The sequence below is a fragment of the Piliocolobus tephrosceles genome, chromosome 20 (genome assembly GCF_002776525.5).
Source record: "Piliocolobus tephrosceles isolate RC106 chromosome 20, ASM277652v3, whole genome shotgun sequence".
NCBI classification, from domain to species: Eukaryota; Metazoa; Chordata; class Mammalia; order Primates; family Cercopithecidae; genus Piliocolobus; species Piliocolobus tephrosceles.
In genome coordinates this window covers 36109441-36129195 of record NC_045453.1, presented here as the reverse complement: position 1 = coordinate 36129195, position 19755 = coordinate 36109441, and the positions used below count along the sequence as shown (strand labels likewise).

Below are 19755 nucleotides of genomic sequence, written 5' to 3'. Positions count from 1 at the left end.
TGTCCTGGGGGCAGGGAGATGCCTGCTGTGCGGGCAGGCTGGGGGCATGTGTGTCCTGGGGGCCTCGGGACATGGGCTTGCTTTATGGCAGGTGCTCAGAACCCTTCATGGGCAGAGAAGGCAGGAAGGAGCACCCCCGACAGGAGAAGCCGCTCTCCCCTCCCATGGGAAGGCCGCCTTGCCAGGGCAGCTGTCCCATGAAGCAGTGAGGACTGCGACCCCAAGGGCAGGCAAGCCAAGGCTGGAAGACCCCACAACAGGGAGGTTCCCCCAGAGGGAAGCTGGTAGGTTGAGCTGGATGCCTCTGAGAGCCCTTGCCCTGCACCTGTGGTTCTCCAGGAAACCAGCAAGAGACAAAAAACCAGCAACAGTGGCTCCCACCGTGGAAGACCCCAGGCAACTGTGGCCACGTCCTCGTCCCTGGAGAATCCAGGCAGGGCCAGCCTGGGACCAGGCATCTCCAGCCCCCCGGGACCCCTGCCTGCCTGTGATCCCTGGGGTCAACTGGGTCTGGGGTCCACTGGGTCTGGGGTTGGATGAGTCTGGAGCTGGCAGGGTCTGGCGTCTACGGCCTGGCTGGGGCTGGGAGCTAGGGCCTGCCAGAGTCTGGGTCTACCTGGGTCTGGGGTCTTGGTGCCCACTCACCTGTCTGGCCTGTGGCAGACACAGCCTCGCTCCTGCCTGCTGCGTAGACAGCTGAGACCAGGACCCTGTACTTGGTGGCTGCCTGCAGGTCGGGGAGTGTCACGTGGCTCCTGGGTCCTGGCACGGAGACCTAGGGGAAGGGAGGGCACCTGGTCCCACTTCCTGGGCAACTTTGTTCGTCCACGCGGCTCAGCTGCCTCCCTGTGTCCCGCCATGGCAGAGCTGCCGCCCGCTGCAAACAGTGTGGCCATGCCCCTTCCAGGAGGCCCCATGAGGTGGGGCAGCCTCAGGCTCTACCAAAACTCACGGATTTCTCAGGTCCCGAGCCAGAGGCGGGCGCGTAGGTGAGCCGGTAGTGGAGCACGCGGCCACGTGGGGGTGTCCAGCTGACCTGCAGGCTGTCGGGGGTCTCCGAGGCCAGGGCCACGTTGGAGGGGGGGCTCCTGTTCACTGTGGCTGGCCGAGAGCACGGGCTGTGTGGGGCTCAGGCCCCTCCAGAAAGGAGGCACCCACTGGCCAGAGGACCAGCTGCCCAGCCCCTACCCTGCTCTGTGTAATGCCCCCACCACACCAAGCCACACCCCTGCCACAGCCCACACCACACCCCTGGCACACCCACACCGCGCCCCCTTGCCACAGCCCGCACCACGTCCCTGCCACAGCCCACACCACACCCCGGCACATCCACACTTGTGCCCCTGCCATGGCCCACACTGCGCCACCTGCCACGGCCCACACTGCACCACCTGCCACCGCCTACACTGCACTGCCATGCCACAACACGCCCCTGCCACAGCCCACACCTCACCCCGCCACGGCTGACACTGTGTCCCTGCCACAGCCCACGCCGGGCCCCTGCCACACCCACATCACACCACCTGCCAGGGCCCCCACCATACCCCCAACCTGGGCTGCTGCCTGGGCTGCCCCGTGAGACACTACATGGTTTATGCACCCGCCCTGCGAGACACTCTGTGACGTGGTTTGTGCACTCGGCCACTGGGGGAACACATCCCCGTGTGGGCTGACTCCAGTGACCAGGCCAGTGGTCAGGGGCTCCAGGGCTGGCCTGCCAGCAGTTCTGGGAGCCTGGGGTCCTGGGCCTGTGGAGCGGGTGAGTCAGGGGTCCCCTTGGGCCATCCCTGCCCAACACCCAGCAGAGGGGAAGTGCAGGGGCACCTACAGGGGGTATAGCGGAGGGACACGGGGTCACTGCGGGCCCCGTCCCTGTAGTAGGCCAGGATGGTGACGTCGTACTCCGTGTGCCTCCCTAGGCCAGGCAGGACGGCCGTGCCGAGGTTCCCTGGGACAGAGATCTAGGGAGAGGAGAGCCCCAGGGGTCACCAGGTACAGTGGAGTCCTCAGACTGGGGGGTCTGGTGCACAGGCCACGGGCAGTGAGGCATCTCTGGGAGACAGGGTGGGCACACACAGGGCTCTGAGCCCTGGACTTGGGCCTCAGGACTGGGAGCCCGGGGGGGCCCTTCTGAAGGACAAGTCCATCCCTGCCCACCTCGTGAGCCTTCCCCTCTCCCAGGGGCGTCCACTTGATCTGGTAGACAAGCACGCCAGATGGGGCTGCGGCCACCCACGCCAGCTGGACTGCGTCCCCTGGCAGCTCCGTCACGGACAGTTGGCTTGGGCTGGGAACTTTCTCTGAAGGAAGTGGAGACACAGGCTGGGCGTGCAGCCCCTGAGTCTGGGCGCCTCAGAGAAGGGGCAGCCACACCCAAGAGCACCCTCTACCCCCACCCATCACAGCCGTCGGGTGCCCATCCCCACCTGGCTCAGCACCAGCCCAGGGCAGGCACCCGCAACACCTGATGGGAACTGTCCAGCGGGGCAGGACGCAGAACCCTCGCCAGGCCCCCAGTCCCAACCTCTCCCCACTCACTGGTGGTGACCTGGCCGGTCAGCGTAGAGGAGCCACCCCCAGGGTAGAGGCAGGTGACGCGGACAGTGTAGGTGGTGGAGGAAGAGAGGGGCCCCAGTGTGGCCGAGGTGGCGTTCCCAGGAGCCTCTGTCTGCAGTAGGTGGGAGGCCGACATGGCAGGCCCAGCCAGTGCCTGGAGCCCTTGCTGAGGCGGAGACCCAGGCCCAGCATCTGCGGCCAGGACTACCCCATGACCCCCCAAATTGGGAAAATGGGCTTGTCCTGAGGGATGGGAGGGCAACAGAACTGCAGGACGGCTGGGGTGGGGCCTCCCCAGCCTGGTCCCCCACAGCCCCCACACCCGCATCTGCCCCCATACCAGGTGTCCCCACACCGGTGCCCCTGGTGTGCCTCGTGGCGGCCGTGGTTTTAAGTGTGTTATTTGATGGTTGGCTCTACCCCAGGCCTGCCTTAGGGCCCTGTGGTCCCTCAAGACACTCGGGCCCCCGACAGGCTCTGCTCTCACCTGCCCCGAGTGTCCACCCTCGCTGGAGACATAGGTGACTCTGACCAGGCGCATAGGCCTTGGGGTGCCCTCCCAGATCACTCGCGCCGCGTCGTGGCTCACGTCTGAGAAGCCCAGGTGTCTCGGGGGGGCCAGGATGGCTGCAGAGCACAGCAGAGCCTCAAGGCCAGCATGTGGCCTCCACCGCAGGGGTGGGGTAGGGCAGTGGCTGGGACCAAGGGGGCCTGAGGTCCCCCATGCCATGGAAGGCTGAGAAACAAGAAGGGGGACTTGTCCCGCGGGCAGGCAGCCGGGGTTGGGGCACTCACGGGTCCTGGCACGGATGCCCCGGGCCTCGCTGCTCTCAGGGCCTCGCAGGCTCTGCACCGAGACCTCATAGTCCCTGCCTGGTTCCAGGCCATCCAGCAGCACCTCGGGCCGCCTCACCTGCACCTGCAGAGACATGACGTCCCAGGTCAGCCCCCACTCGCTCTGCCCCACTCCTCTGCCTCCCGTCACCCCCCAGCCCAGCTCACCTCTCGCTCCTCCTCCTCACCCTTGGAGGAAGCAGGTGAGCATCGCACCAGGTAGTGGGTGGCCCCGGCTGAGGGCTGCCAGGTGAGGTGGACAGTTCTGGGCGTCACTGCGGCCAGGGTCAGCGCCCGGGGCGGAGACAGAGGTGCTGGGGGGCCATGAGGGGGCACTTTAGGAAGGGAGCCCACACAGAGATCACACCCACGCACGGGAGGACCCTCACACCAGAGCGGGTGGGCGCGGCCACCGCCCGGCAGATGCACAGGATTCGAAGTGGCACTTCCCAGGCTTCACCTTGGGCCAAGGTTTGTGGCTCCAGCTCTGGGGACACAAGGCCACCCCACAGGTTTTGTTTAAGGCCATCTGCCTTGAGGTCATGGGAGGAATGTGGCCTCCGGGGGTGAAAGGGGCCTTGGGAAACAGCCAGACACAAAAGGCCACACGCTGTGACTCCACCTGCAGGAAACATCTGGGACAGGCACATCCAGAGACAGAAGGTGGCTGGGGCAGGGGCAGGGGGGCGGGTGCTTAGGGGTGCAGGGGTTCCTCTGGGGTGGCATGAAATGATCTAACATGGACTGTGGCCATGGGTGACAGCTCTGGATATACCAAAGCCACTGGAGTTGTACACTTTAAATGGTCAGATTGTATGGTGTGTAAATTTCATCTCAAGAAAGCTATTACATATGGGCTCATGGCAGTCCCTGGGGGTCCAAGAACCCAGCGAGCTAAGCCACGTGCTAGGGGCCAAGCAGTGGGGAACTCCGTGAACACTGTGGACAGAGAGTAGAATGGGTTGTGATTATGGTTGGGGTGATGATACCAATGGTACAGCTGGTGTTCAGAAGAGAACACCAAGGGTCAGAGGGGCCCAGTGGCTCGGCCTTGGTCACACAGCAAGCTGGGCATGGTGCCAACTATGGGTGGTTAAGATCCAGGGCTATGCTACCCTGGGGTGCCAGGCTCCAAGGGACGGTCACAAGTGGGGCCTCCCACCCAGAACCTGGCCACTGCCTCTGTCCCACCTACCTGTGGTCGCCAGGCCCCGCAGGCCCTCGCCAACCCCGCCCTCGTAGATGGGGAACACGGAGACCAGGTACTCCGTGCGGGAGGTCAGGTTGTGCAGCTCTGCGGAGGTGGCAGGCCCCTCCACCACCACCTGGAACAGAGTGGGCAACGACGGAGCCAGGAAGGTGGGTGCTGGGGGACGGGGAGCTTGTCAGCTGGAGTGTGAACTCAGCTGGGGCCCGCCGGGTGCCCCACTTCCCACAGGCCTGGGCTCCCGGTACCTACAACAGAACAGTGCCAGGCACGGTGTGGGCAGGCCCACCACAATCGATCAACTGATCGATCCATCAAAGGGAGAAGGTGCCCTGAGTCTGAACCTATCCCCAGCACCTTTGGAACGACCCCTGCTCTGACCTCCTCGGCCACCAAAACGCACCCACCCCAGGCTGCCTCCCAGACGCAGCTCCATGGTGAGTCCCTTGGCTGCCAGCCCCTCACCGCCCCCTTCTCAGCCTGGACCCAGTCATTTGTGGGCCTTTATTCCCGCCCTCCCTTTGGCTCATCAGACCCACAACGGCTGCAGACCGGCTCGGGAAGCCCTGTATGCTGGCCCCCTCACCTCCCTGGGGGTGCCACCTCTGGAGGCTCGCCAAACAATCAGATACTTGAGGGGGAGCCGGGGGGCTGGTGTCCAGGACAGGTGGATGCTGGAGGAGGTCACCTGGCTCAGGACCAGGCTGGTGGGGGCGGGGAGGGTGTCCAGGGCTGGAGCCGCTGCTGCTGGAGTGGTGGGGGTGGGGGACAGGTGGTCAGCGCACGAGCCCGTGTGTCCACGCTCCCCCTGGTGGCCACTCACGGGAGGGACAGGAGAGCTGCTCCCCAGCCCCTCTGTGGACAGATGTAAGCGGGGGCTGCAGAGACCCCCAGAGCCACAGGAACCGGCCTCAGGTAACACCCAGGAGCCACAGCGTCCGTCTACCCCCTGCCCAAAGCAGCCAGGTGGGGCTGCAGCCTGTGTGGGTGACCCTGCCCCGCACCTGGGCCCCGCCGCGGGCCCCCATCCTGCAGCCTCTGGCAGACGAGGCGGCTGAGCAGGCCGGCCAGCGTGGCAAGCTGCGGGAAGCCCAGCACGCTGTGGACGGTGATGTCCCGCGGCGGGGACGCCAGGAGCCTCAGCTCAGCCTCATCGGCGTTCTTCACACCTGCTTGTGAGGAGGGAGGAGAGGTCAGCCTGCACTGGGGTCACCCAAGGGGGCCGCCTGCAGTGGAGGTCTCTGTGGAGAGTGGGTCAGGAGCGAAGAGGCCTATAGGCTGTACTCGGCCCACCTGCCACCCACGTGCCGGGCCAGGAGCTTCTGAGGGGCTGGGGGCATCGAAGGGTCTCTGCTCCCAGGACTCCTGCCTCAGAATCTGGGGTTTCCTCCGACAGGACAGTTGAATCGCCTGTGAATCCCAGGCCCTGGAGGGTGCCAGGAAGCTCCTCGCCAGGGGACAGCAGGCAGGAGTCGCCAGGCACAGGGATGGTGGCCAGAGGGGGCAGCTGGAGCTGCTCAGTGAATATTGCACCAGGGAGGTTCACGCCACAGGGGTGGGGTTGGGGGGGATTCTACGGAAAGCACCAAATAGCAGGCGACTGAAAAGGCACAGTCGCCTCTGAGTGCCAGGCAGTGCCCAGCTCTGCGTGCAGCTCCATGTTGCGGATGTGGAAGCTGGGGCTCAGGGACCAGGTGCCCGATGCAAGCTCCCAGCTGCGACCCAAAGCCCACCCGATGGTGAGACTCCAGCCCAGGGCCGGGGGGCCGCCTAGTGCTCACCCACAGCAAAGATGTTCACGCCCAGGTCCTTGAGGACACGGGCAGCAGTGTGCACATCGTCCTGGGACTTGCCGTCCGTCACCAGAATCACCACCTTGGCCGCCTCTGGACGGAGGCCGGCCGCCGGCTGCAGGTTCTGCCCCAGCACGTGGGTCAGGGCGAGGCCTTGGGAGCAGCAAGAATAAAGTGACAGGCAGCTGCCAGCATCCCCTCCTGGTGCTCGGCTGGCAGCAACCAGATAGCAGAGATGCTCCTCTCCTTCCCTTGCAGGGTGCCAGGAGGCCAGGTGGCAGCCTGAGGGAGCAGGGAGGGTCTGCCTGTGGAGGGGCCCCAAGTGGCACCCCAAGTTCCCCAGCCAGATCCTACCTGCAAGGTGAGCACCCCGACTGGGCTGGGTGTGGACCCAGCCACAGCTGCCACGGAACAGAGGAGCCACGTGCTGGACATGGGCCCTCGTTTTCGCCCAAGGTAAACAAGGGGGTGACTCTGCCCTTCATAAAGGTGTGAACAGGGCTCAGGTCCACACCACTGAGAGCTCCATTTACACACACGCTCCCAGGGTCTGGGAGGGCGGCAGAAGGAGGTCCGCCCTCAGGATGGAGGGAGGGGCGGCCTGGGCCGTACCTGTGAACGTGTTCCCCCCCTTGTAGCGGAGGCGGTGCACAGCTGCCAGCACCTGCTCCTTGGTGCCGAAGGAGTTCAGGTTCCACTCAGTCTGGGCATCGCCACTGTACTGAGTCAGGCCTGGGGAGCAGGGGCGTGGCCACGGGCTGAGTTTCCAATGCTGAGGGGCCCAGGGAGCTGGCACAGGGCACACCTGAGAGCTGCACGTGCCTCTGCGGTGTCCCCGGCCACAGTAGCCAGTCCCCAGAGAGAGTACGCTTGCAGAGTCAGGGCCCCCACACAGAGCGTCCCCAGAACACCCCAAGTGGAGAAGGTGTCCCACCCCACAAGGTGGGAGCCCTGGCTGGTGTGGGGACCCCCAGAGGTCACAGCCTCCGCCGGCAGTCAGAGCTGTGGGGACCACGCCCGGGGGGGACAAGAGGCGGGCCGGGCCAGCACCCACCTACTTGGACCTTATCCGGCCCGATTTCAAAGGGTGCAATGACGCTGGCCAGGAAGTCCTTGACCTGCTGGAAGTGACTGTGCCCAATGCTCCAGGACCCGTCCACCAGGAAGACCATGTCAGCAGGCACAGGGGGTAGGCAGCGGAACTGGGGGCTGGCTGGGGTGGTGGGAGTGGGTGAGGTGTTAGGTGAAGCCCATCCCTGGTCCAAGACCCCCAAACGGCTCCCGACCTGGCCCCAGCCCCCAGATCACCTTCCCTGGGGCTCCAGCCACAAGAGTGAGGCAGGCTGGGCCAGGTATCAGGGAAAGGACTCCAAGACCCTCAGGCCTCACCAGACTAGACAGCCCCACACCGGCATGGCTGCACAGTCCGGCCACCACTAACGTGAGGCAGCCTGGTGCTCGGGCACCTCTGTCCCCCACGGCTGCACGGGGCTATCTGCACGGGAGCCGGCCTTCGCTGCCCGCCCAGACACCAGGCCCAGAGGCCCACTGGGTGCAAACTGGACGAGGAGGGGAGGGTGGGCCCTGCAGACAGCTCCAGCAGAACCACCGTGAGCACTGCCCTGGCGGTGCTGTGGGGACAAAGCCCCCACCCCCGGCCTGGCGCTCCCCAGAGTCTCACAGGGACAGTGCCCGGTGGGGCGGGCTGCAGAGCCGGGCCGGATCCCTGGGGAAATGCCTGAACGAGGCCAGCAGCCATCACGGTGGAGCCCCCCGTGGGGCGACCGAAGAGCCCCAGCTGCTCTGGGGGAGGACAGCACTGGACCCGAGGACCTCTGGAGGGATGTGTCCAAGGCTAAGGAGGTGGACAATTCCTTCAGTTCCAAGTCTGACTGGGGAGGCAGAATCCTGCCTCTGAGGACCCCAATCTGATGGAGGAGACAAAGCCAGGCCCTCCCAGTTCCATGGGGAAGCCCGGCCCCACCTGCAGGGGCCTTGTGGGCAGACACAGTGCACTTCCCCTGTCTGTGCCTACCCCTTACCCGGCTTCTCTTCTGTCCTGGTGTGATCCTGCCTCCCCACACCTGCGGCCGGCTGGGCAGGGCCCTCCCTCCGGGGCCCCCGGACCAGCTCTGCTCCTGATCCCACTCTTGGCAGAGCATGACCCAACCCTCTCACCACCCCTAGACCCAGGCTGGAGGTTCCCAAAGGGGTCAGAGGTAGTGGGACCACCTGCTCCCAGTGGCCTGGCTTGAGTGAACCTGGGAACGTGACAGCCTTAAGTTAAAGCTAGAGAGTGTGTGGTCAGACATGAGGCCTCATGGTGGGAAACCAAAGGTCACTCCCTCCCCGGAGACTTCCTCTCCCTCCACTCTGACCCACCGGGAATGGGCGGATCCCGGCTTGGCGCGAAGGCAACTTGGGGCTCGGAAGCCTGCTCTGGGTCTGGGCTCCCCATGAGGGAGGGGGTGGGCTCCAGGGCTCCAGAGCTGAGAGGTCTCTGGTTGTTCCTGTCCAAGGAGCTACTCTTCAGATCCTCAACTGCAGGGAGAAACCAAGGGCCATCAGGGTGGGAGCGGAGGGCCTGGTCCACTGGGGTAGCTGCACACACACTCCCTCAAGGGCGCGTGTGCAGGTGCTGAGGGCCCAGGACCCTGGGCGGCAAAGACGTCAGGGGCAAGGCAGCCTCGCTGGTGAGTCAGGACTTGAACCTGGCCCTAGCCCAGCCCAGAGCTGCTTCACACACACCCACCCCTGGGGCTGGAACGCAGCCTGGAGGAGGGTAGGACCCCAGCCTGGAGGAGGGTGTACCCAGTTGGCAGTACCCGGTGGACTTACTCACAAACTCCCTCCGAGCCAGCAGGAAGCGCCCAGAGCCAGTGAGCTCGAAGATCTGCAAGGTGTAGCCCTTGGAGGGGCTCAGGCCCCCCACTGTGGCCTTAGGGGTCTTGGTGGTCAGTATCACCTCCTGTTCCGAGTCCCCTGGGTGGGAGTGGGGAGAGCTTTAGAGGCCAAGGTGGGCACACGTGTGCATCTGTCATGGTGGGAAGTGAAACCCTCTTGGCTCCTCCCCCCCACCCCAGCTCCTCCCCTTGAGGCCAGGGAGAGAGAAAGGGAGAGGGTCTGATGCAAGGGACATAGGCTCCTGGGTAACAATGTGAGAGGGAATGGGTCTTGGGGCAGTAAAAAAGAAGATGTCACTTACTAAACCCCCTAGAGGAATCCGTCACATGGTGAGGTGAGAACCCATCAACCCTCAGAGACACTGTCAAGGTATGAAGATGGTGCCCCCAGGGATGGGATGATGACCGGAGGGGCCAGGTCCAAGAAGGAAGAGTCTGGGGCCAGGGCCCTACCCACTCCCACAGGCTCCCACCCTGTGGGCCGCGCAGACCGACCAGCCGCAAGTATTTTCTGCTGTGTGACTCCATGATTCTAAAGTTAGGGCTGGATTTCAAGTGTGAAAAGCAAACAAATGATTCCAAAGGGGACACTGTCATATTCTCAGAGGAAAGAGCAAGAAGAAATGGCCTTGAAATAGCACTCAGGAGGTAGCAGTCAGACCTAAAGAGGCACTTTGGGCACTGGGTGATTCTCTGGGTCTCAAATGCTAAGATGAGGGAGCAAAGGAGGGAGGAACCTGCACCTGCACACCTGGGGGGAGAAGAGGAAGGAGGAACCCGCACCTGCACACCTGGGGGGAGAAGAGGAGGAAGGAACCGGCACCTGCACACCTGGAGGGAGAACAGGAGGGAGGAATGCGCGCCTGCACAACTAGGGGGAGAAGAGGATGGGGGAACCCGCACCTGCACACCTGGAGGGTGGTAGGGAGGGAGGAACCCATACCTATACACCTGGGGGAAGAAGAGGAGGGAGGAACCCACACCTGCACAACTGGAGGAAGAAGAGGAGGGAGGAACCCACACCTGCACAACTGGAGGGTAGAAGGGAGGGAGGAACCCACACCTGCCCACCTGGGGGAAAAAAGGAGGGAGAACTCGCACCTGCACACCTGGAGGGAGGAAGGGAGGGAGGAGCCTGCACCTGCACACCTGGAAAGAAAATTGACACCATCCTCCCTGCGTGATGAGCAGCTCCCCACAGCCCTACCCAGCCCTGCGCCAGGGAGTGACCAGCCAGGGAGGACCCTCTGCTCTCGGCTGAGCAAATAGGAGGCAGGGGTGTTGTCATTACCATCAATAGCTAACTGTTATTGAGTTTTCACTGTGTTTCTGGCAGTATCCTAAGAATTTCACAGGTATCAAGCCTCATAATCTTCACAGCCCCATTACACCCATCTTTTAGATAGGAAAACTGAGGCACAAAGGACCAATCACACAGCTACTCCACAGGAGAAGTGGCATAGCAGCCCAGGTCTGTCATATTCCCAAGCTTCCTGCACAAACATGTGATTAACAAGCAATGACAATCATGAATAAGTTTTATGACATTTAATATAAATATACAATTTTAAAAGCACGGCATGCCCGTAATCCCATCTACTTGGGAGGCTGAGGTGGGAGGATCACTTGAGCCCAGGAGTTTGAGTCCAGCCTGGGCAGTATAGTGAGACCCCATCTCAAAAATCAATAAATAAGGTGCCTGAAAATGGGATAAATGTTATTGTGATGTTCTAAAGTCCTAGCATTGCCTGGGGACAGCCGAGACAACCATCATGTATATCATATACTGATAAATCAAGACTGCATGCTGTGGTCGCTAGCGTGGTTACTTGAAGGGTAAACGGCATAGAATCACCAAGTTGATGGCATCAGGGAAGACTCACCCCATACCTACTGAAGAATCTTAACTTCACAAGACACACCAGACATTATGTACTGCCAGCTGTGGTGACGTAGGAATAACACGGCACCACTGATAAAGAATTCTTAACAAACATAATCAAATTTGCCTCTGCCAAACTTCCAGCATCTAACTGCCAGTCTATGGGAGACAGGGTGGAGAGAGGAAGGAGCGAGCTAAATGGCTCCCCAAAGATGCCACTGGCAAGAGAAGAAAGTGGGAAGTTTGACAGAACAATCTTGTTTCTTCTTCTACAAATAAATGTCAAGGAAAACGGAGAGGAGAAAACTGTTTTAGATTAAAAATTGCTTAAGACACAGGAACCAAACACATTCTGCAGACTCTGTTCACATCCCAATTCAGACAAATCAATTGTAAAACACACGCGTCAAGGCCAGGTGCAGTGGCTCATGCCTGGAATCCCAGCACTTCGTTCGGGAGACCGAGGCTGGTGGAACACCTGAGGTCAGGAGTTCGAGACCAGCTTGGCCAACATGGAGAAACCCTGTCTCTACTAAAAATACCAAAATTAGCTGGGCGTGGTGTCATGCGCCTGTAATCCCAGCTACTTGGGAGGCTGAGGCAGGAGAATCTCTTGAACCTGGAAGCAGGAGGCTGCAGTGAGCTAAGATCATGCCACTGCACTCCAGCCTGGGTGACAGAGCGAGACTCCATCTCAATAAATAAATAAATAAGTGACATGCATCAAGTTAGAAAACTCAACACAACTAAATATTCAATGATAGCGCCTAAACATTTTAAGTTTGGGAGCTGCTCATGGTATTGGGGTTATGTTTGAGTCTTTTCTTTTAGAGAAACATACTGAAATATTTATAGACAGGATTATATGATGTCTGAGATTTGCTTTCAGATAATATAGAACGTAGAGGTGGGTTGAGGTGAGCGACACAAAACAAGATTGGCCACACACTGGTAACTGCTGAAAGCTACGTCACGAAAACATGAGGCTTCATTACACTACAGTCTCTTCTTCTGCATGTTTAAATTTTTCCATTAAAAAATCAGTTCAAACAAAGACAAGAAAGCAGACAACAAAAATTTATAACAAGTGTAATAAAAAGGGAAGATTATAGATATAAACTCAGATCATTAATTTCATTAAATATAAATAGAAAAATCTTCCAATAAAAAGACAAAGACTATCACACTGGATGAAAACCATACCCAATTATATGCTGCTTAGAAGACACATCTAAAATGAAAGGCTGGAGAATGGTTAACAGTAAGAGAAGGAGAAAAGAGGTTTAATGCAAACACTACCTGGTGAAGCAATAGGACCATCACAACAAGTAAGATATAAGGAAAACAAAACAGCACTAGAGAGAGAATGAAGAGCACTTCAAAATGGAAAAGGGTCAACTTACCAGGAAGATACAATCATTCTAAGTTTGTATGAACCCAATAACAGAGCCTCATGCACAAAGCAAAGAACAGTAAGACAACTACAAGAAAGATGTATCTACAATCACAATGGAGATTTGAAATACTTTTTCAGTAGCAGGATAAGTAGACCCCAAACATAGTAACTATATAAAAAATCTGAAAAATAAGGTAAATAACTTAACTGGAACATTAGAAAACTCTACCCAACAACTGCAAATTGCATATATTTTCAAAGTCACATGGAATACTGACCAAAATGGATTATATGCGGGACCATAAAGTGAGATTTTTTGGTTTTTTTTTTGAGACGGAGTCTCACTCTGTCGCCCAGACTGGAGCGCAGTGGCACCATCTCGGCTCACTGCAACCTCCACCTCCCGGGTTCAAGTGATTGTCCTTCCTCAGTCTTCCAAGCAGCTGGGATGAAAGGTGTGTGCCACCACACCCAGCTAAGTAGAGACGGGGTTTCGCTATGTTGGCCAGGCTGGTCTTGAACTCCTGACCTCATGATCCGCCCACCTCGGCCTCCCAAAGTGCTGGGATTACAGGCATGAGCTACCGCACCCAACCCATCTAAGATTTGTATACTTATATTCATGAGGGAATATTGACCAATAACTACCCTTTCTTATAAAGTCCTTTTGGTATCAGCTTTATACCTCATAAGATGAGGTGGGGAAGGATTCCTCTTATTCTGTTTTCTGGAAAAGTTTGTGTAATGGTGGTATTTTTTTCCTTAAATGTTTGCTAGAATTCGCTGGTGTTTTGTGTGTGTGTGTGTGTGTGTGTGTGTGTGTGTGTGTGTGAACACTTTACATGATTGATTCAATCTCCTCAGCAGACATAGGACTACTCAGATTTCCTAATTTTTTTGGTCAGTTTTGGTAAGTTAGTTTTTTAAATAGGAATTTGTATTTTATATAAATTTCCTGATTAATTGGCATAGCGTTTCTCATATTATCCCAACGACTCTGTAGTTACAGCAGCCTTTTCTTTCCCGTTATTGATTGAATGTTCTCTCTGCTTTCAAAAGGCAATCTGGAAGTTTATCTACTTTATTAGTCTTTTAATAAAACACATTTTGGCTTGGTTGGTCTGCCTATTTTCTACTAAAAATACAAAAATTAGCCGGGCGTGATGGCGGGCACCTGTAATCCCAGCCACTCAGGAGGCTGAGACAGGAGAATTGCTTGAACCCGGGAGGCGGAGCTTGCAGTGAGCTGAGATCACACCATTGCACTCCAACCTGGGCAACAGAGTGAGACTCCATCTCAAACAACAACAACAAAAATCTTAGATGAAATATTTGCAAATTGATTTAATAATATATAAAAGGGGATAGGCCAGGCACAGTGGCTCACCCCTGTAATCCCAGCACTTTAGGAGACCAAGGTGAGAAGATGGCTTGAGGCTAGGAGATGGAGGCTGCAGTGAGCTATGACTGTGCCACTGCACTGTGCACTCCAGCCTGGGGGACAGAGCGAGACCCTGTCTCTTAAGATATATATATATATATATATATGTTATGTTTAATATTGAAAAAATCGACTACTGTAATTTACTACATTAATCAAATAAATGAGAAAATAACCACCTCACTGAAGAAAGAATTTGGAAAAAATAATGCATTCTCTTGGTAAAAACTCAGCCTAAGTAGGAACAGAACACGACTTAACCTGATAAGGCACATCTATCTGGAAAAGGCAGAACGACAGGAAACAGCTCAGTGGTTATGGAGCACTGGGCTAAGGGCTGACCTTGGGGTGAGAGAACTGTCCTCTGCATCAGTTGTGACAGTGGTTACAGGACTGAATTCATGTGATAAATAAAACTCACAGAGCTATTCACAAAAGGGTGAATATTTCTGCATGTAAATTACAGCTCAATAAAGAAACACAGGATACCACTGAACACCCACCAGAGCAGCTCAAGTCCCGCTGCCAAGCATTGGTTGCCAAGGGCGTCATGTACCGGAAGCGATCACATGCTGTGATGGGAGTAGACACCAGCACGACCCCTTTGGAAAACAGTTCAACGTTTTCTACTGACGCTGAAAACATGCACACGCTGGGGTGCTTCCTCTCTTGGGTTTACACCCAGAACAACATGCGTACGGACCACGATCCCTCACACGGCGTCTACACGACAGCCAACCTGGACACAAGCCACACGTCCGTCAACAGCAGAACAAATCACACAGGGGAATACTATACAGCAAAGAAAACTGTATGGCTGTTACACACCACGGGTGAACCTCACAAAATGCCCACCAAAGACACAGACACGAGGGAGTCACCACAGTGTGATTACACTTAGAGAACGTTCTGAAACAGGCAAACCAGTCTCTGCTGTCGGAGGCGGCCGTCCGGGGAGCAGGGGAGGGTGGACGTTGGGAAGGGCACCCGGGACGGTCTTTTTCCACCCCAGGAGGGGTTTGTGTTGGCCGCCCCACTGTGCTGACTCATACAATTAGCATTTACGCCTGTGCGCTTTTCTATCTGAGTTTTGAAAAGCTTTAAAATTAGCACCCATCGTCAGGTTAGGGCTGTTCTGTGCTCTAGGAACAGGGTTCCCTGAAAAGGTGTCCTCAAGGCCCTGCTCCTGTAAACAAGGATTCACACGTGGGGAGCAGGTGCTTCTGGGGTTCGCTGTGCAGAGTCCAGGCTGTTCTGAATGCCCCTGAGTTGCTGAGACTCGTTCTGAGGAGGGAGTCATTTATTTAAAAAATACAGACCGGGCGTGGTGGTTCATGCCTGTAATCCCAGCACTGTGGGAGGCTGAGGCAGGCAGATCACCTGAGTCCAGTTCAAGACTAGCCTGGGTAACGTGGTGAAACCCCTTCTCTACAAAAAATACAAAAATCAGCCAGGAGTGGTGGCATGCGTCTGTACTCCCAGCTACTTGGGAGGCTGAGGTGGGCGGATCTCCTGAGCTTGGGAGATTGAGGCTGCAGGGAGCTGTGATCGCACCACTGCACTCCAGTCTGGGCAACAGAGCAAAACCCTGTCTTTAAAAAAATTAAAAATTAAAATTAAAAATTAAAAAAAGTAAAAGTATGTACTAAATGCCTTCTGCAGGGGCTGCATGCCCGGGACAGAGGAGCCACATTCCCTGTTCCGTGTCATACATGACGGGGGAAAGGAATGTGGGGACAGCAGACACTGAGGCCAGAGAGGTGCTCACACGAACGGGCTGGTGGGAGGGACGCCGTGGGCCTGAGCGGTGGCTGTGGCCACCACACTAACCGTCCTCAGCATGTGCTAACGGGGACGGGGGCCTGGGAGTGCGCAGGTCCTCACCTGCCATGGGCTGAACCTGCACCAGGTAGCCGAGGCCGCTCCCCTCCGACTCTCTCCACTTCATCTGCAGCCGGTCCTCAGGCAGCACAGTCAGCCTCAGGTGGCCACTTGCTACAGAAACAGGACATAAGTGGTCAGGACTGACCCGGCCTCCCCAGCCACCTAACCAACTGTGGGGGTTACAGGCATCCTGCCCTCGGCGTGTGGGAGGGACACAGTCCTATCCCGGGGGACCCCAAAGAGACACAGCCCACCCAGGGTGTCTGAGGGGGACTCAGCCCCACTTGGGGAGACGAGGCCTCGCCTGGGTACTGAGGAGAACCCGGCCCTCCCCGGGGTCCGCAGTGACAGGGCCACCCCGGTAGCTTCGGTGAGAGGGAGTCCAGTCCCACCCAGGGAGGACCCGGCCTCACTCCCCGGGGTTCCTCCCACCAGGAAGAGGCTCAGGCCCACGTCTGGGAGGGCAGCAACTGCCCCACTGGTGACCGGAGGCCCTGAGCCAACACAGCAGCTGGCAATGCGCCTGGGGCCCTGAGCTGAGTCCCCTGGGCTGAGTCCCCTGGGCTGAGTCCCCTGAGCTGGGGCCCTTGGGCTGAGTCCTGGGCTGAGCCCCCTGAGCTGGGACCCCTGAGCTGAGTCTCCTGGGCTGAGTCCCCTGAGCTGGGACCCCTGAGGTGAGTCCCCTCAGCTGGGGCCCTCGGGCTGAGTCCTGGGCTGAGTCCCCTGAGCTGAGTCCCCTGGGCTGAGTCCCCTGAGCTGGTGCCCTCGGGCTGATTCCCCTCAGCTGGGGCCCTTGGGCTGAGTCCCGGGTTGAGTCCCCTGAGCTGAGTCCTCTGGGCTGAGTCCCTGGGCTGGGGCCCCTAAGCTGAGTCCCCTGAGCTGGGTCCCGGGACAAGTGACCATGCAAGCTGCAGACCCCTCGCTGCCGAGGTCACTGCCAGATGCACGTGCCCCCTCAGTGGGGAGTGTGGGTGCAGAATCCCACACTGGAAGTGCGTGCACATTGGCACGTGTGTGTGTCCGCACTCCCAAAACAGGGCTGCCTACCACGGTGGGGGATGGGTGTCCAGGCCATCTGAGAGGAGGAGGGGGCGGCAGGGGCCTGGCCAACCTCCTGGAGCTCTGGAGAGGGTTGGTGCCCCTGGAAGCTTCCGGGGCTCTGCAGTAGGGGCAGCTATTTTTGGAAAACGGGGACAGAGATGGGCTTCTTTGGGCTGCCCCCCGGAAAGCTGGGGCTCAGGGGGAAGGGCAGGGGCTGGGGTGCACTTGGGGCAGACACAACGACCGATTCAGAGCGGTCAGCAGCTGGGCCGGGTCTCCGGATGGGGCTGAGGCAGGAATGTGTGGGGGATGAGAAGGGGGCTCTGAAGGCCAGCTGTGAGCGGGGCCCCTCCCACAGCCCCTGCTTGTGAAGAGCCTTGTGTTGCTCCACTCTGCCTGAGAATGTCAGGGAGCCCTTCCCCAGCTCCCTGCTGGGGGACAGTCCTATTGGGGCCTGAGCAGCGTGCTGGGCAGACAGCGGCTGGTGGGAAGAGCCCCACCCAGGACCACGCTCCCCTCCCTGGACTGTGGCCGCACTGCGGCCATCCTGGGAAGGGCTGCCCCAGCGTGTTGGCTCCCACCCGTCCTGGGCTGGACTCAGTGCCCCCAGCCCACCTGGCTGTCCTCAGGGACTCAATGGCCCCTGAAAGACTGTTGTGAGGGGCGGCTCCATCGTGCTGAATCCTGAACTAGACAGAACTAGATTTGCCTAAACTCAAGTTGTTTCTGTAGAACCACTTACTGATTTGTCTCAAATTGACAGTGGAAGCTTCTCTCAAACTGAAATCTCAGCCTCCACTGGCCCCAGGGCAGGGTTACCCTGCCTGAGCTGAGGGGACGAAGGCACCTGCTCACGCAACAGCCTGCTGCCTGCGTGCAGGGCAAACTGGGCACCTCAGCATGCAAGAGAAGCCATGAAATCCGGAAGCATGTTAGACCTGGGCTCCTGCATCTCACCTGCCCCTCTGCAACGGCAGCGACACGTGCAGGCTCCCTTGCCCGGCCTGTCAGGCCCTGGTGGTGGTCCTTTAAATGCACATTAGAAGGGGGAGCTGCCGCCTCCTGCTTTTCACCCCAGCGGAATAAAACCATCACTCAGTGGGAGCCCAAAACCTCCCAGGAGCTTGCAGGTGCCCGGAGGGGCCGCGTTGGCCCAGCCCAGGAACAAGTTTACAGCATGGCCGAGGCCCAAAGCCTTCTCCACAGACACAGAGATTCACCTTCCTAGAATCAATCTAAACCCACATTTCTCAACGGGAGGAAGAAGCTGCTCAGACAGGTGAGCCCACAGCACCTCTGACATTTCCTTTTGCTGCCATGGGCGGTGCCCTACGTTACCCAAACGCCCCAACCAGTAACAGCCAGACTGGAGGGGCCTTCTGAGGACGTGGTGCTTGTGGTGCGGTCACCCAGGGATGTGCACGGAGGAGGGGGTGCTGTGTGGAAATGCGGGTGCCTCAATGGGAGAAGCCAGAGGGCTATGTGCCCAAAAAACCAGTGGGAGGCGCCGGTGGGAAGCAGGCAGGAGAGAAGGCGGCCCCATCTTCACCCCAGCCTCCTGCTTCCTGGAGACTGCTCCAAAAGGTGTTCGTGGAATAACTCCCAGCCAAGCATTGATATAACAGAACTAAACACACAGGCGCGTTCCCAAGGCGAGGCTGAGGGTTTGGCGGGAGCACACACTCCCTCCCGTCCGTCCCATCCTCTTCCCTTTGTCGTGGGAGCTGCTCTGAATTCAGCAGGCATTCAACTTATAAGGAAGGCCGGGCGCAGGGGCGGAGGGCTCGTCCGTCCGGGTGGGCACTGGTGGGGCAGCCGTGGCCTGGGGGCAAGCAGGGATCCACTGCCAGTGTCCTTACCTTGTCCTGGCTCTCTTCCCAGGGTGGTGCTCAGCCACAGCCAGAGGCAGAGGCCGAGGTGTGCAGGGGCTCGGGAGCTCATGGTGCTCGGGCTGTGGAGGGGAAGAGGCCATGCCATTCAGCCATTCCCGGGTCTGTCCCCTACCTGACCACAACACCAGAGCTTCTCCACATCCTCGAAGGCCAGGCAGGCGGAGCCCACACCAGGCTCCACTCCTCACGTGTGGGGACCAGAGGCCTGCAGCCTGCTGTCTAGAGGATACCTCCCAGCTGCCTAAAACTCAAGGACCCAAGGCTGGAGCTGGGTCTGCCTCCCACTCCCTCCTTCCTCTTGGCATTGACACCACTGGGGGCTGTTCTGAGTGACAACAGGACCCCCAGCCTCCAGGTGTCCCCAAGCCCAGTGCAGGGGTGGCTGGGACGGGCACAGGGCCTCCTGCTCCTGGGGCTCCTCAGGGCTGGGGAGGGCTGAGGCCACGCGCGAGCTTTCCAGGCCATGTCTGATTGCTGAACACATGGAGTCCCTGTGGCCCCAGTGTCGCCCTGGAGGCGGAAGGGTTACCAAAGACCTGTGGAGGAGAGTGAGAGCTGCCCAAGCAGGAGTGGGGAGCAGGTGGGTCTGGAGGACGCCAGCCGGGGATGCAGGGTGTGTGCGCCATGGGCACGCCGCTCTGAGGCCGAGACAGGGAGGCGGCCAGGGCCACTGGAAGCTGAGTGGGCTACAAGGAGGGCCAGGGAAAACCAGGCTGGGCCTGCTCAGAGGGGCTGGGAATGGAGGTTGGATTTATGGTGCTCTGAGGAGCAGCTGAGGGGGACTCAGAGGCCAGGGACCAGTGCCCAGAGGTGCCATTCGGAGATGTGGGGTGCCTGTCAGCTGCCAGGCCCGAGTCCTCCACCTGCCACCATACCCAAGGCCGAAGGAGAAACACTGCGGGTTCTCCTGCACTCCATTCCCCCCC

General features: G+C 58.8%; 1 protein-coding gene across 2 annotated transcripts in view; it reads right to left on the bottom strand.

The window, feature by feature from the left end:
* COL20A1 (collagen type XX alpha 1 chain) overlaps positions 1-19755 on the bottom strand; it is a 41487-nt gene that overhangs the window by 15730 nt on the left and 6002 nt on the right. The window contains exons 2-19 of one of the 2 annotated variants that reach the window (XM_023183262.1): positions 18797-18888; positions 15897-16007; positions 9229-9372; positions 8773-8931; positions 7445-7603; positions 7003-7122; positions 6379-6543; positions 5602-5766; positions 5184-5341; positions 4586-4715; positions 3559-3704; positions 3352-3475; positions 3044-3183; positions 2539-2668; positions 2158-2300; positions 1829-1961; positions 953-1101; positions 646-775 (exon numbers count right to left, since the gene is read on the bottom strand). In XM_023183262.1, coding sequence (XP_023039030.1) covers positions 646-775; positions 953-1101; positions 1829-1961; positions 2158-2300; positions 2539-2668; positions 3044-3183; positions 3352-3475; positions 3559-3704; positions 4586-4715; positions 5184-5341; positions 5602-5766; positions 6379-6543; positions 7003-7122; positions 7445-7603; positions 8773-8931; positions 9229-9372; positions 15897-16007; positions 18797-18878 — 2488 coding nt within the window. In that variant the 5' untranslated portion in view covers positions 18879-18888. Of the gene's footprint in view, positions 1-645; positions 776-952; positions 1102-1828; positions 1962-2157; positions 2301-2538; positions 2669-3043; positions 3184-3351; positions 3476-3558; positions 3705-4585; positions 4716-5183; positions 5342-5601; positions 5767-6378; positions 6544-7002; positions 7123-7444; positions 7604-8768; positions 8932-9228; positions 9373-15896; positions 16008-18796; positions 18889-19755 lie in introns of those variants that run through there. The other variant, XM_023183263.1, reaches the window with a different exon arrangement.